The sequence below is a fragment of the Primulina huaijiensis genome, chromosome 15 (genome assembly GCF_012295235.1).
Source record: "Primulina huaijiensis isolate GDHJ02 chromosome 15, ASM1229523v2, whole genome shotgun sequence".
Classification (NCBI taxonomy): domain Eukaryota; kingdom Viridiplantae; phylum Streptophyta; class Magnoliopsida; order Lamiales; family Gesneriaceae; genus Primulina; species Primulina huaijiensis.
Genome location: NC_133320.1, coordinates 23,288,813 through 23,302,214, shown reverse-complemented (window position 1 = coordinate 23,302,214; position 13,402 = coordinate 23,288,813). Strand labels below are relative to the sequence as shown.

Below are 13,402 nucleotides of genomic sequence, written 5' to 3'. Positions count from 1 at the left end.
ATCAGTGTCAATTTTCTTGTGTCCTAAACTTACTGTGACGCGTTAGCTGTTGGTATACTTGCACGTCCAAACATTTCATTGCAATTGCTTTGAAAAAACGAAGTTTAATTTATTTTTCAGTAAATAGAACGTCAAGCAAACAAATCTTTTCATATAAACAACTTCATTAGTAATGACGTTCACTACTGCATCTTTCGACTGTATAGTAAGATCTGCATCTAATTATATCACCGTAATTATTTAATTACTCAAATTTCGGCAAAGGGGTTATTTAAAGTGATTCATAGTGCTATCAAATGTTATGTGAAATATAACTTCTTCCAAATTATCATAATTAAGCTAAAAATACAATTTCCAGCCAAAACGTCCGTGCCAAAATATATGTTTTATAGAGACATATTTATTTATTGTTGGATTGTTGAAAAATCGATTGTAAAAGAATTAAGCACCAATTTTAAAGACATTTTTGGTTTGCTTAAGATTCTACCAGCCGGCGGCCAATAGCTATTTGTTAAACCTTATTGTATAGAGCTTGGGAAAATTCATCCTGCCACTTTTTTATTATCATCTGCTAAAGGTTGAATTTTTAATTGTGATAATCTCGAATTTTTTTTTACCAAATTTGTCAATTTTCGAAGTGGGCATTTCATATATTCGGAAAAGTTCCAGTCTGTGATATTTCTGTGTTAAAAAAGGCAACAACTGAAATGGAAAGCGTTGAACGCATCTCGGCATCGTATGACGTTGCAGAGGAGGAGTCACAATCATTAGTGTCTTCTAGCCCCCGTTTGTTTTCAGCTCTTGATCCGGGTAAATTCAATATCTTGCAGATAGCGAATGTTAAATATGTAGAGTTTGTCTTTTTTTCCCTAAATTCTTCTATTGTTTTTGCTTTGTGATTTATTATTTCCTTTGCTGCAATAGATGTAGCTCTACCGCGGGATAAATTAACCTTGAAATCCATCAATCAAGATGGTTTATCTAGTTCTGAGACACAGTAAGTTTGTCGCTCGGCTTTTTGTCACTTATTTTAATTTGTTTCTTATAATGAAAATTTGTTTCTTATTTTTCCCTATTATAATTTTTCTGTTTCTGAATCAAGAATTTAGTTCAGCTAAATTTAGTTTATTGACTTGCATACCGATTCTGCCTTTTCGTATATTCCATTTTGATAATTTATTTAGTTAAAAAATATGGGTATATCAATCCTAGCTCCCCTGTGGTTGTTTTTCCTCTGGTTATGTCTTCTTAAAAATTGAACTATTTGTCTCAGGAGAAATGTTTATGTGGTACTGGTAGCAACTGGAAGTTTCAATCCTCCCACATTCATGCATTTGCGTTGTTTTGGTAAGACATCTCATTATCAATGATAAAATCTTGTTTTGTTCATACCCCACCTTTATCCAGTGATGATAAATTCTAGTGTTGTTCGGATCTCAGTTTTATCTATTGTTTCTTGCCTTTATTTCTTTTTTTTTCCTACTAGTAGAAGTGCTCCTATAGTTTGGGTTAGTTGCGATGGAATACATGTTCATGCGTGTTGTTCTGGTGAAATTGGTAGTTGTGCTAATTGTTATCGCTCGTTGCATATTTTGATGAAGTTTTGCCAACAATTCTTGTATTTTTTGTCAGAGCTTGCAAGAGACGCATTAAATTCGCAAGGGCTTTGTGTCATTGGTGGTTATATCTCACCTGTAAATGATGCATACAAAAAGAAGGTAGGTATCGAGCATGTGCCATGGGGTACATGGATACCCATTCCCTGATTTGCATCAAAGAAAGTACAGCTTGGGCGACTTACCATTCTTAGAATAATTTTTAACACTAATGAAGATGTTAATTGTTAAGATGAAAAAAACACCAAAGAAAAGGTGTTATCAGATTATCAGTTGCTGAGGATATTTGAGAAATAACATGTATAATGGCACATGGCTGGTTCCCTGATAAGAACGGTGGAAACGGTTTTTACTTGTTTGATCAGTAAATCCGTGCTGTTTTAATTTTTTCCTTTATCGACCTTTTGGCTTTTTAAACTCTTCAAATACTTCATCAACTCTATGATCAAAATGTTTCAGAGTAGAGCAACTTCAACTTATTTTTTATTTTAATTTTTTAATGATTTTTTATGCTTGCTTGCCATGGGTGTATGGATATATGCAGCAGGATTTTGTACATATCAGTTGCTTATGTTCTAACCTAAATTTCAGGGTCTTGTACATATCAGTTGCTTACCATGTGTGATCTCGTTTGTAGAAGTTCCAACTTTATTATGGTGGATTCATGGGAGGTATCTCTCTCACTTCACACACACACACACATTGCACATGAACAGACTTTTCTGTCTTTTTTACTATTTCCATCTGCAATAGGCAAGTCAGGATACCTACCAGCGCACATTGACAGTTTTGTCTAGAGTTAGGACTTCTCTATGCGAGAGCGGATGTGTACCCCATGGTAAACTGATTTCCTTTTGCGCTAAATCTTCCTTACAGACATTATAAAATTATCATTTGTATATCTCTTTTACATGTCAAATTAGTGAAATTGTCTCTTCGTAGAATCTATCAAAGTCAAAAATATTATTCTGAATGTAAAACAAAGATATGTTTTTTTTTTAAAGAATTTTACTGTTCTACAAGTTTGCTTTCTGATGTAAAAAAAGAAAAATCTTCCATACAGACATTATAACTCTTTTACATGTCAAGTTAATGAAATTGTCTTATCTTCGTAGAGTCTCTCAAAGTCATGCTTCTTTGTGGTTCTGATCTATTAGAATCTTTCACCATTCCTGGAGTTTGGATTCGTGAACAGGTAAAGTTGTGCAATACGCTCGAGTAGAGGAAGAAAATGTGCATGTCTAAAATAATTCGTAAAAGCAAATTGTTAGAACTTTCATTTTGCTCAGTTCTGCAATGCACATTGTTTTATTCTCAGATTAAAACTATATGTAGAGACTTTGGATTGGTTTGCATTTGTAGAGATGGCCAAGACGTCGACAATATCATATTGAATGATGATATTTTGAATGAATTCAAGGTAATCCTTTTTCTCGTGTCTTCTAGTCAATCCAAAATTGCTTTGGAACAAAGAAGTCAAAAGCCTTGAAAGTTTCTCTGTATCTTGTAATCCATTGCAGGATAATATCAAGATCGTTGATGAAGTAGTACCGAATAGGATCAGTTCGACAAGACTGAGGTAAAAAATCCCACTCTGAACATGCATGCATCAATCTTCTTTTATANATTCGAGTTTACACTAAACGAGTTTCCATTCCCAGGGATTGCATTTCAAGAGTGCAGTCGGTGAAGTATTTGACAGCGGATAAAGTAATTGATTACATCAAACAAAATAACTTGTACACAAGATAGAGAGAAGATGATCCTACACATGATTTAAGTGTTTATTGTTTGGAACTCTTTTCCCCCATAAATCACACTGTCGGATCATTTCATTTATGAAATTTAATTTGAGAACCTTATTTCCGAATTGTTGTGAACGAAATGATAATAGCATAATACATATAATTTCTTATTTTTTCCACTAAAAATTTATAGTTGGCTGTTTAATTAAGTAACAAGTTGGCAAACCATATCCATGTGTTAAAACTTCAGTAACATTTACATCTATACTATATTATTAAGTTTGAGATCTTTAAAGTAATTAATTTTTAATGTCACGGTCTGTTTTAATAATTATATATATTAATAAAATGTTAAAATTTAATGCAAGTGTCTTTGTTTTTTAAATATCAAGTTGTAGGTTCAATTTATTTTTTGGTAGGGGTGTCAATCAGGTCGGGTGGGTCGGATTTCGAGTCAACCCGCGAATTTTTTTTCAACCCGAACCCAACCCGAACCCGAAGCAACCCGAAAACCCCCAACCCGAACACGAACCCGTCTAATCCGAATCAACCTGCCTCACCCGCCTAATCCGAAATTTATTTATTTTTTTTATTTTTTTTAAAAAATTAATGAAAAAAATTCGAAAAAATAAAAAGTAATAATATTTTAATTTAAACACATAATAACAAAATTTCCGATTTAAATTTGAAAGTTTAATTGTAGAAAATTAAAAGTATATTTACTAACCCGAACCTACCCAACCCGAACCCGAAAAGCCCCAACTCGAACCTGATTTTTTTCGTGTTGGATCGTGTCGGGTTGACGGATCGTGTTGTATTTTGACACCCTTATTTTTTGGTTTTTTTTTCTATTTATTTATTTTTAATTCATATATCAAAATTATAATATAATATCTAATTAGTTATATATTTTGATCATCATTTAAATATAAATCAAATAAATTATATACAACATTCTATATACAAGCATTGGTTTTATAGAAATTTTAGTGCACGTGAAACATGATAAACAAGTATTTTTTTTATTAAAAAAATAGTATATTTATTGGTGGGTCCCACCACGAGTTAAACTTCATAAAACCAAAACCACATTTATCTGTCTGTGTAGCCTCGTTCCATGCAATTCCATACAATCCTAACTATTCTCGCACTTTCACTCTGAAAAGTCAGACTGCTTCAATGAATCGGACTCTTTCTTCGGGCGTCTGAAACGGAAACCCGAAAAAAGAAATAACAATAATGGACACAAAAATGGAGCGCTGTTGAGCTTTTGAATTTTCGAAGTCAGAATAAAGTACTCCAGCGGAAGATTGTTCTTGAATTACTCGAGAAAGGGTACTGGTAGGCTGCTAGATTACAATTGGCAACTCAATTACTCACGCGCAAGTGGCATTAAATTTTGAACCGCTAATGATGAAGTAGCCTTTTTCGCCCGATGATGGGATATATATTCCCGGTTTTGAGGTTTTCAGAAGGAGGGTTTTTTAGGGTTGATTTGATTTTCGTTGAAAGAGTTGAAATTTATGGAAGCGGCGGCAGGTGGTGATGATGAGAAGTTAATATGCGGGAGGGATGGTGCAAGCGGTTTGAGGGGATGGAAGTTGCAGGCTTTGAGCGGAAAGTCCCTGGAAGGGAAAGCTGGTGATCCTGTTGGAAATGAAGCGGGAATTAAGACGGAGGAAGACTTGATTATTTGCGGCAGTGGAACTAGTGGAAAATTGGAAGGCGAAGCTGGTGATCCTGTTGGAAATGGAGCGGGAATTAAGATGGAGGAAGACTTGATTATTTGCGGCAGCGGGACTAGTGGAAAGTCCCAGGAAGACCAAGCTGGTGATCCTGTTGGAAATGGAGCGAGAATTATTTGCGGCAGTGGAACTAGTGGAGGCCAAGGGGCGGAGATTGCCGAGGAAAATGGAGGTGGTGGTGGTGGTGGTGGTGGAAATGAAATTGTTGCGGTGCAAATGGGGGCTGTTGGTGGCACTGCCATTAAACGTAGCGAGGAGGCTGTTGTGAAGAAAGTTGAAGCCATTGAAAGAGGGGAAGCTTTAGATATTGTTGGGTCTAGTGGCGTTGAAGGTGGAGATGTTGGTGCTGGAAAGAAGAAACGGAGGCCCAAAGGTTTGAAATTTAGGAAAAAAGTCTCTGTTCCGAATTTAGTTGAGGCTTTGAAGGAGGAAGCTAATGTCAGCGGCCAGGTAGGTGGTGTTGTCAAGGTGAAAAAGTTAGGGAGACCCAAAGGTTCAAAAAACAAGCCTAAAAGTGCCGTCGGCCATGAAATTGATGCTCTGCAGGCGGGGAAAGATGTCAGCAATGAAGGTCCTGTTGTAAAGGAAAAGAAGAGGGGAAGACCAAAGGGTTCAAAAGGTAGGACAAAAATGGTCATTAAGGATGAAGGCGTCTTTGTGCATATGGGGCGTGATGTTAGCAGAACAACTGGTGCAGGGTTTGATGTGAAGAAGGAAGATGTTGGAACAGTCGGAGTTAGCGGAAGTGAGCAAGTTTTCGGTACTTCTGGGATGATGCAGCCAGTTGGCAATAGGGATAAATTTCAAGGTTTCGGGTTATTGGATAAGGATTTCATTAGAAATATTGGCTACGATGGGAGTATTAGAATCCCTGAGTTTAGTGGTCTGGGCAGCGAAGGTTGGGATATGATTGTGAATAAGTGTGGGATTGGATGGTCGATGGGGTTGGACACCAGAGTTACTGGCATCGAACATCAAATTGTAAAGAGGAAGAGAGCCCAAGGGAGGCCAAAGGGTTCCAAGAATAAAAAGAAAATCTTACATGGGACAGATGTTGAGAAGAATCATGGAATGCTCGATGCTACCTCTCAGAACAATTTTGATGGAAATGAGATCGTGAAGAATATTGATTGTCTAAAAATGCCCACAGGTTACAAGAACCAGAAGTCACATTTGGCTATCTGCGAGCTACAGAAAAAAATAAAAAGTAGTATCACTGATGGAGATATTGAGCATCTTGGAAAAAAGAATGGACTAGAGGCGCCTAATTACTCAAATGACAGAAGAAAAGCAGCACGCACATCTGAAATTGACCATGGCACGGTTAACATTGGAGTTCACTATGGTGTTGGTGAAGTGAGACTTGATAAAGGAAAGAACTCGAATAAAGAAAAAAATATCATGTCTGATGAACTCAGGGGGATCTTAGGTGATTATTTTGCAGTTGATGGAGATGGGAATGCGATTAATAAGAGTAAAGATTCCAAAGGTTGGGCGAAAGGTTCAAAAAATATGAAACAGAGCATTGCAGTTGAAAAGGATAGCGAAAAAACAGTTGACGTTGCTCCTAGTATCAAGCCTGGGGCTGAACTCGTTAAAAAGGACAGACGAGGGCGACATCAGGGGTTGAAGAATAAGGAAACACTTGTTGCAGAGAGAGATCGGGTGAATCTTGGTAGTGAGAGTATATACAAAAGCGTTACGGAGAAGGATGAGTGCGAGCCAAATGGTTTAAAAAGAAAAGCATGGATGGTTAGTTCTGGAGAATATGTTAGGGCTCAAAACAGACGCAGTGGTAAGCCTTTGACGTTAAACATCAATGAGGGCTATGAATCTGTATTCATGGGAGAGAAAATGCCCAATTATTGGAATGTGAAAACAAAAGTGCCATCAAGTTTGGGAAAGTCGGTGAGTTTCTTCTCCACATTTGATCCTAATTGGAGGTGTTGAATTAATAGCATTATAACCAACCTTGCCTTTATTACCAAATTCGGATTAGGATAGTGGTTCCCAAGTAGATAATCATTATTATTGAGTCTATCAAGGGGAAATTTTTAATGCGGACAAACATTTATATGTCTCACTGTTCTTTTAAGCCAGTCAACTTGGTAGCTATTTTTTCTGAGAACCTACCTGGCTCTTCTGCATTGCTGATATCATAAGGCTTGTTTAAGCATGGTCAAATTTAAATTGAAATGTTCATGAAAATTTGGTGATGTAAGACAATGAAGCAGTAATTAGTTCATTCAAAGTCAAACGTTTCTATGTTGAGTTTATGACCTCAGTGTTCAAATGTCATGTCTGAGAAACAATTAGACATTCATGTTCTCAGCGTTAAATGTGATAAAGTGACTGTCACGGAGTGCCTTTTGTGAAACTAAATCTAACCATCGAAAGAGCTTAAATTCGCAGTGACATGATGTAATGCATGTATTTTAGTTTATAAATGATTCCTTATCTTTTGCATGTAGGCCCACTGTTTCACCAGGTGGAACTCAGTCAAATTGATATTGTTTGTTTGTTGTCTCGCTGAGTGGGGGAATCAAATGTCTGGCATAAATGCAGCTTGCAAGGCATGACTGTTTTTTGGTAAATATAGAAGGAATGTTGATTTAAATGAAAAGGACAAATCTTAACTTTACCATGCTAAATCCTTCATTGGTGCTCTTTTTTTAATCGATTATTTTTTTTGTATTTGCTCGCATATGATTTTCTTATCTGCTTTTAATGGAATTCATGTTGGTGTTTATCATTCACTGCATCATGTCACTATGGGGTTTTTATATTTAGCCATCTTGTAACTTTCAAATTCTTGAACATGTCTTTGATTCCGATTCTTAACTTTTGTTGAGGATTGAAACCATTAATTTGCCAAAAGTTTTTAATATTTGCCAAAAGGTTGAGGGTTTTCAAAATTAATCTGGGTTATGCCAGATTCTTCCCTTTTTGCACCTGAATTGAACTGTTGTTGTTTGATAACTATTTTTCCAGGGATCTACCATACGGAAGAAGCAGCGGAAGTCAATGTGTCACCAATGCTTGAAAAGTGATAAAAAAGGTGTTGTCATCTGCTCAAATTGCAACATGAAACGTTACTGTTTTGAATGCATCGCAAAGTGGTAAACAAAGCTCCTAGTTTCTTCCATTTTCTAGAATTTACTGAATAAAAAATTGCAGTTTCAGAGTGGTAACTGTATGACTTGCTAGTTTAACAATAGATTTTTCTTGCATAACAAGTGACTTCATAGATATTATTCAAGAGAAGTGAATTTGAAAATAAAATTCTAAATGGTACATTTCCACTGATGAACATTGTTCATATAATCATCATTGCCGTGTTGGCTAGGAAAATATTTGTTAAAATAGGATTTCTCAATGGTATAGGTATCCTAAGATAAAGAAGAAAGAAGTGAAGGAATCATGTCCATTTTGCCGTGGGAATTGCAATTGCAGAGCTTGCCTTCAAGCAGACGTGCTCAAAAAGGTATGATGGCTTTATGTATGATGTAATTCTTCCGTTCTTTTGTCACACATCATATCAATGTTCCAAGTATTCTGAAAAAAAAAAATTGGTTCTTTTAGGATGTTGAAAACGAAGTAGGTGAGAATATCAGATTGAGAAGATCCCTATATTTGCTCGTCAACATTCTGCCTCTCCTAAGACATATACAACAAGAGCAGAAATCTGAACTAGATGTTGAAGGCACGATACAAGGTACCACACAAAGTAGCTGGATCTTATCTTTAGTACCACAAAAAGTAGCTGGATCTTATCTTTCTAATTCATGATTACACTTTTAAAAGCTTCCTCGCGTTTCTGCCATATAAGGTGTTCCAGTGAATGAAGAAGGTGTGACACTGGGAGTATTCGAAGAAGATGATCGAGTATACTGGTATGCTTTCTCTGCAAATAAGGCATGACCATGTTTTCTCTTTACTCTTAAATAGAGGATTTAATTTTAGTGAAAACCAAGACGAATTTAGTATGCTTTTCTTTCACATTTTTAACTGTTGGAGGAGAGTTGACTGTCTTTATTGTACGCTAGGGATAGTCTTATTTTGATATCGTGTATTTGATTGAATCTATACGCATTCTATCTAAAATTTCATTTGTGCTATACCTCTTCTCTATATTTTAGCTTGATCTCAAATCTCGTGACGTGATCTTTTGGATTACTTAGTAATGTCGTATTTTCACTAATCATTTAAAAAGAGTTTCTAGAATTGTTGGTGTCATTTCTATTAACAAAATGTGCTTCACGATGCCACAAAATCTGAAAAGGAAATCCTCTTTATTCAACAGTAACAACTGTGAGACATCCATTGTGAATATCCACAGAAGCTGTCCCAATCCTGACTGTTCGTATGATCTCTGTCTCGATTGTTGTTACGAGCTCAGAAAAGGTCTTCAACTTGGAGCTATTCAGGAAATCATTATTCCCAAGTCTTCAGATGGTACAAACCTTGAAATTCCTCCAGCCAATGGGATAATAGAAAATGTGTTTTATGGCTCCCCTAAGTGGAAAGCCAAAATTGATGGCAATATACCATGTCCTCCCAAAGCGCAAGGTGGTTGTGAATCTGGGAATTTAGAGTTGAGACGGATTCTTGATGCTAATTGGGTGGATAAATTAATTGGGCTCACTGAGGGGCTCATTACCAATTATCAGTTATCAGATGTAGGCTTCTCGCAAAAATGTTCTTTGTGTGTTTCAGCCTCTTCTGCTCAAGAGGACCATGTCTGTTGTAATGCAAGACAATCAGCCTTTCGGGAATACAGTCAAGATAACTTTTTGTACTGTCCTAATGCTATTGATCTTGGAGATGCTGAGTTTGAACATTTTCAAATGCATTGGAGGAAAGGTGAACCTGTGATTGTTAGGAATGCCATGGCAAAGGCCTCTGGTCTTAGTTGGGAGCCCATGGTTATGCTGAGGGCCTTCAAGAATGCGAGCAAAAAACTAAAGGAAGAGACTTTTTGTGTGAAGGCTATTGATTGCTTGGATTGGTGTCAGGTACTTCTTGTGTACGTGTATTCGATGTATATTTCATGCATTGTACGCTTTTCATCTTATCATACACACTTCTGTGTACTCCTTCTTGGACTCTCTATTCCTTCAATCTGTTACAAGTGTAATTTATGACGATAGAAAGTGCTGTTTAAAAACATTCTACCCCAGTTCTGTCCTATGCCAAATTGCATTCTGGCAAATTGTACTAGACATCAGCTATTGGAGTTAATATCTGTATGTTAGATGCAGAAATTTTGTAATAATTTGGTTTCAAATGTTATAGGTTGAGATTAATATTCGGCAGTTCTTTGAAGGCTACTTAGAGGGACGAAGTCATCAAAACGGATGGCCTGAAATGCTGAAGTTAAAGGACTGGCCACCTGCAAATTCTTTTAAAGAATGTTTGCCCAGGCATGACGCTGAGTTTATGGCCATGCTTCCCTTCAGCGATTATACACATCCTCGATCTGGTTTCTTGAATCTTGCTACAAAACTTCCTGAAGGTGCTCTAAAACCGGACTTGGGACCCAAGACCTACATTGCCTATGGATATCAGAGAGAACTTGGAAAAGGCGATTCTGTTGCAAAATTGCACTGTGACATTTCTGATGCGGTATGCTGTTGTGAAAAGTCAGCTACTATTCATGTTTTGCGGTTGGTTGATGCACCTTTTTATTTTTGGGACCTGCATTCTCAGTATTTTTGTGGTTGTTTCTTTCCTAAGAAAACTAGAATCTTGAAAATATGTGATCGTGAACTCTATGAGTTAGCTTATCTATGCTATGCAATGACTGATTTTAAGATCATTCACTGATAGCTAATTTCTTGAATATGGACGAGTTGACACTTAGTCTAGCATCCATCGGGCCTTGCTTTTAAGAGTGAAATCAATTATAGAATCTTCATTAACGTCGTCAAATGGTCTGCACTTTTTCTTTCCAGTTTTCATCCGCATCTTTGAATCCCTTTTTTGAACATTTTCCAAATTTGGAGTCCAAAACACCTTCTTTGTTTCTTAAGTTAGTTTCACGACAGATCTTATCTTTGTTGATAATATGTTCATCAAGTTTTCTGTGGGACAATTGAATTGCTTGCATTGCAAAACTGCTTCAAGATCTTCAGATATTTCTGATCGTTCTATAAGTTACGAAACAGACCTTGGTGCTTTTTGATGCGTTGGCTTGAATTTTAGTCATGATATTTGCCAGGTTTTATGATTATGCTATATTATAGTTATATTTTACTGATTTTATAGTAAACTTATTTTTGTCATGACGAATATGTGGATTTGTTCAGGTAAATATATTAACACACACAGCTGAAGTGAAATATACCTCGTTTCAGAGCCAAAGGATTGCTAAGTTGAGGACAGAACTTGAAAATAATTTAAAGACATTTTGGCAAGGCACACCAGCCATTAATACTGATATGCAACCCACTGAAGTTGCTACTCTGTCACACCAGATTTGTGAAAATGCTACCTTTGATACTCACTCTCCATCTCAGTTTCTGAATTCTGAGAAAAGGGAAAATAATACACATGAATTAAATAAAGCCTGTGGTCTGAATAGCACTTTAGATGATCGCCTTGATTCACTCAGCTATATTGATACTCATCAAGTACAGCATCCCGATTGCTTGAATAACAACTCCGATGCCAATAATAAAGATCGAATCGAGTCTTCCGTGATGGATTCTACTCCAAATGGGATGAACCGTCCTGAAATAGCAAGAGGTGGTGCTGTTTGGGACATCTTTCGTCGGCAGGATGTGCCCAAAATAATCGAATACTTGCTTAAACATCAGCAAGAATTTTTTGATCTTGACCATTCTCCTGTGGCCTCCGTAAGTACTATATCTTGGAAATTTCTTGCGTTTTCTGAAATCCCATATTTCACTTGGCCTATTGCTTTTGATTTTAGGTTGCACATCCTATCCATGACCAGGCCTTTTTCCTGGATGAAAAGCACAAAAAACAGTTGAAATTGGAGTTCAGTAAGTTTTTCTTTGTGAGACTGATTTAATTTAAGTTCAGACCAAGCAGTTCTAATATGATTTTTACGTCATTTTAAGATATTGAACCATGGACATTCGAGCAATATCTCGGTGAGGCTATATTCATTCCTGCAGGGTGTCCCCACCAAGTGAGGAATAGACAGGTGTATCTCTTACAGAATTTTCTTAGAGGATTATGAGTGATGAATATGTTGAACTCTAAGTTCTGCACTTTTATAGCTTTTAATCGCTTGAGTTTGATTTCTTCATTTCAAATTCTATACCTGTAAGTTTATTCTCGGTTCAGATTGTAAACTCTTGTTCCTATGTTGTTTTGATGGCTAATGTACTCTTTACTGAAATCTTGTTATTTATATATTTATCAGTCCTCCATGAAAGTCGCTTTGGACTTTGTATCCCCTGAGAATATCCAAGAATGCATGCGTTTGACTCAAGAATTTCGGCTACTTCCAAAATCTCACAGATCCAAGCAAGATATTCTAGAGGTAGTGCCCTCTAAAGTCTTTCTTCGAGGAAAATATTACGAATCTTTTCTTTTATATATGTGATCAACTTCTGGCTTTTTAACAGGTGAAAAAGTTGGCCGTATATGCTGCAAGTGCTGCAACTGAGCAAGCAAGAAAACTTTTGTCTAAACTCGAGTAAGATTTCTTAAAAATTTCTTCCATGAATACGCGACAACGAATAGATCGACTTGCCTTGGCCCCTGTTTTCGCTCATCTTGATACTGTTTTTGACTACCTTTTTACAGTTCGGTTCCGTCCAACTGCAGCTGAGACAGTTGGTTGAAAAAGGCTGGGACTGTGTAAATAATGTAGCTAATGGTTATATAATATGGTCAAATTTATCGCTCTCAACTTCTGTGGCCGCGTATCTTTCGCACATTAGCTGCACCAAATGACCATGTAATTATTTATATAGACAATAAAAACGAATAGTTTGTATATAATATCTCTGATCTATAAAATTTATTTTTTTATATAAAAAAAGGGACAATAAAAACTGGTTTTATATTAGCGTTTATAAAAATAGATTGTTTGACAAAGTTGTTATTTTGACAATTAAAACATGTTATACCATATGCGAGTTGATTCTATTACAAGTTATTGGAACAATACGAGTCTTTTTACGGGTCAACCAAAGTGGTGCCTGCTATCATTTTATTGGTTCGCAGTTTATATCAGTTTATAAAATTTATTTAATATTTCTTATGCATGAAAAAGGAAATAAAGCATTCCATTTTCATATATAAAAAATTAATTTCCACA

General features: G+C 36.2%; 2 protein-coding genes across 3 annotated transcripts; both read left to right on the top strand.

Moving 5' to 3' along the window:
- Nucleotides 1-459: 459 nt before the first annotated feature.
- Nucleotides 460-3,504, top strand: LOC140959427 (nicotinamide/nicotinic acid mononucleotide adenylyltransferase-like). Its single transcript, XM_073417261.1, has 10 exons — nucleotides 460-810; nucleotides 925-997; nucleotides 1,274-1,347; nucleotides 1,633-1,718; nucleotides 2,208-2,287; nucleotides 2,370-2,391; nucleotides 2,716-2,811; nucleotides 2,935-3,036; nucleotides 3,137-3,195; nucleotides 3,278-3,504. The coding sequence occupies exons 1-10, from the start codon at nucleotides 708-710 to the stop codon at nucleotides 3,366-3,368; spliced, it is 786 nt and encodes a 261-aa protein (XP_073273362.1). The 5' UTR covers nucleotides 460-707; the 3' UTR covers nucleotides 3,369-3,504.
- Nucleotides 3,505-4,445: 941 nt separating this feature from the next.
- On the top strand, nucleotides 4,446-13,111 carry LOC140959781 (uncharacterized). Of its 2 annotated transcripts, XM_073417795.1 has the most exons (13): nucleotides 4,446-7,014; nucleotides 8,098-8,225; nucleotides 8,491-8,590; nucleotides 8,689-8,821; nucleotides 8,936-8,999; nucleotides 9,410-10,121; nucleotides 10,402-10,731; nucleotides 11,415-11,963; nucleotides 12,041-12,113; nucleotides 12,192-12,277; nucleotides 12,500-12,619; nucleotides 12,705-12,775; nucleotides 12,886-13,111. In XM_073417795.1, the coding sequence occupies exons 1-13, from the start codon at nucleotides 4,885-4,887 to the stop codon at nucleotides 12,908-12,910; spliced, it is 4,521 nt and encodes a 1,506-aa protein (XP_073273896.1). In that variant the 5' UTR covers nucleotides 4,446-4,884; the 3' UTR covers nucleotides 12,911-13,111. The 2 variants fall into 2 exon arrangements, 1 of the variants encoding a protein (XP_073273896.1); XR_012172063.1 differs by lacking the exons at nucleotides 12,705-12,775; nucleotides 12,886-13,111 and having other exon boundaries at nucleotides 12,192-12,399.
- The last annotated feature ends 291 nt before the right edge of the window (nucleotides 13,112-13,402 follow it).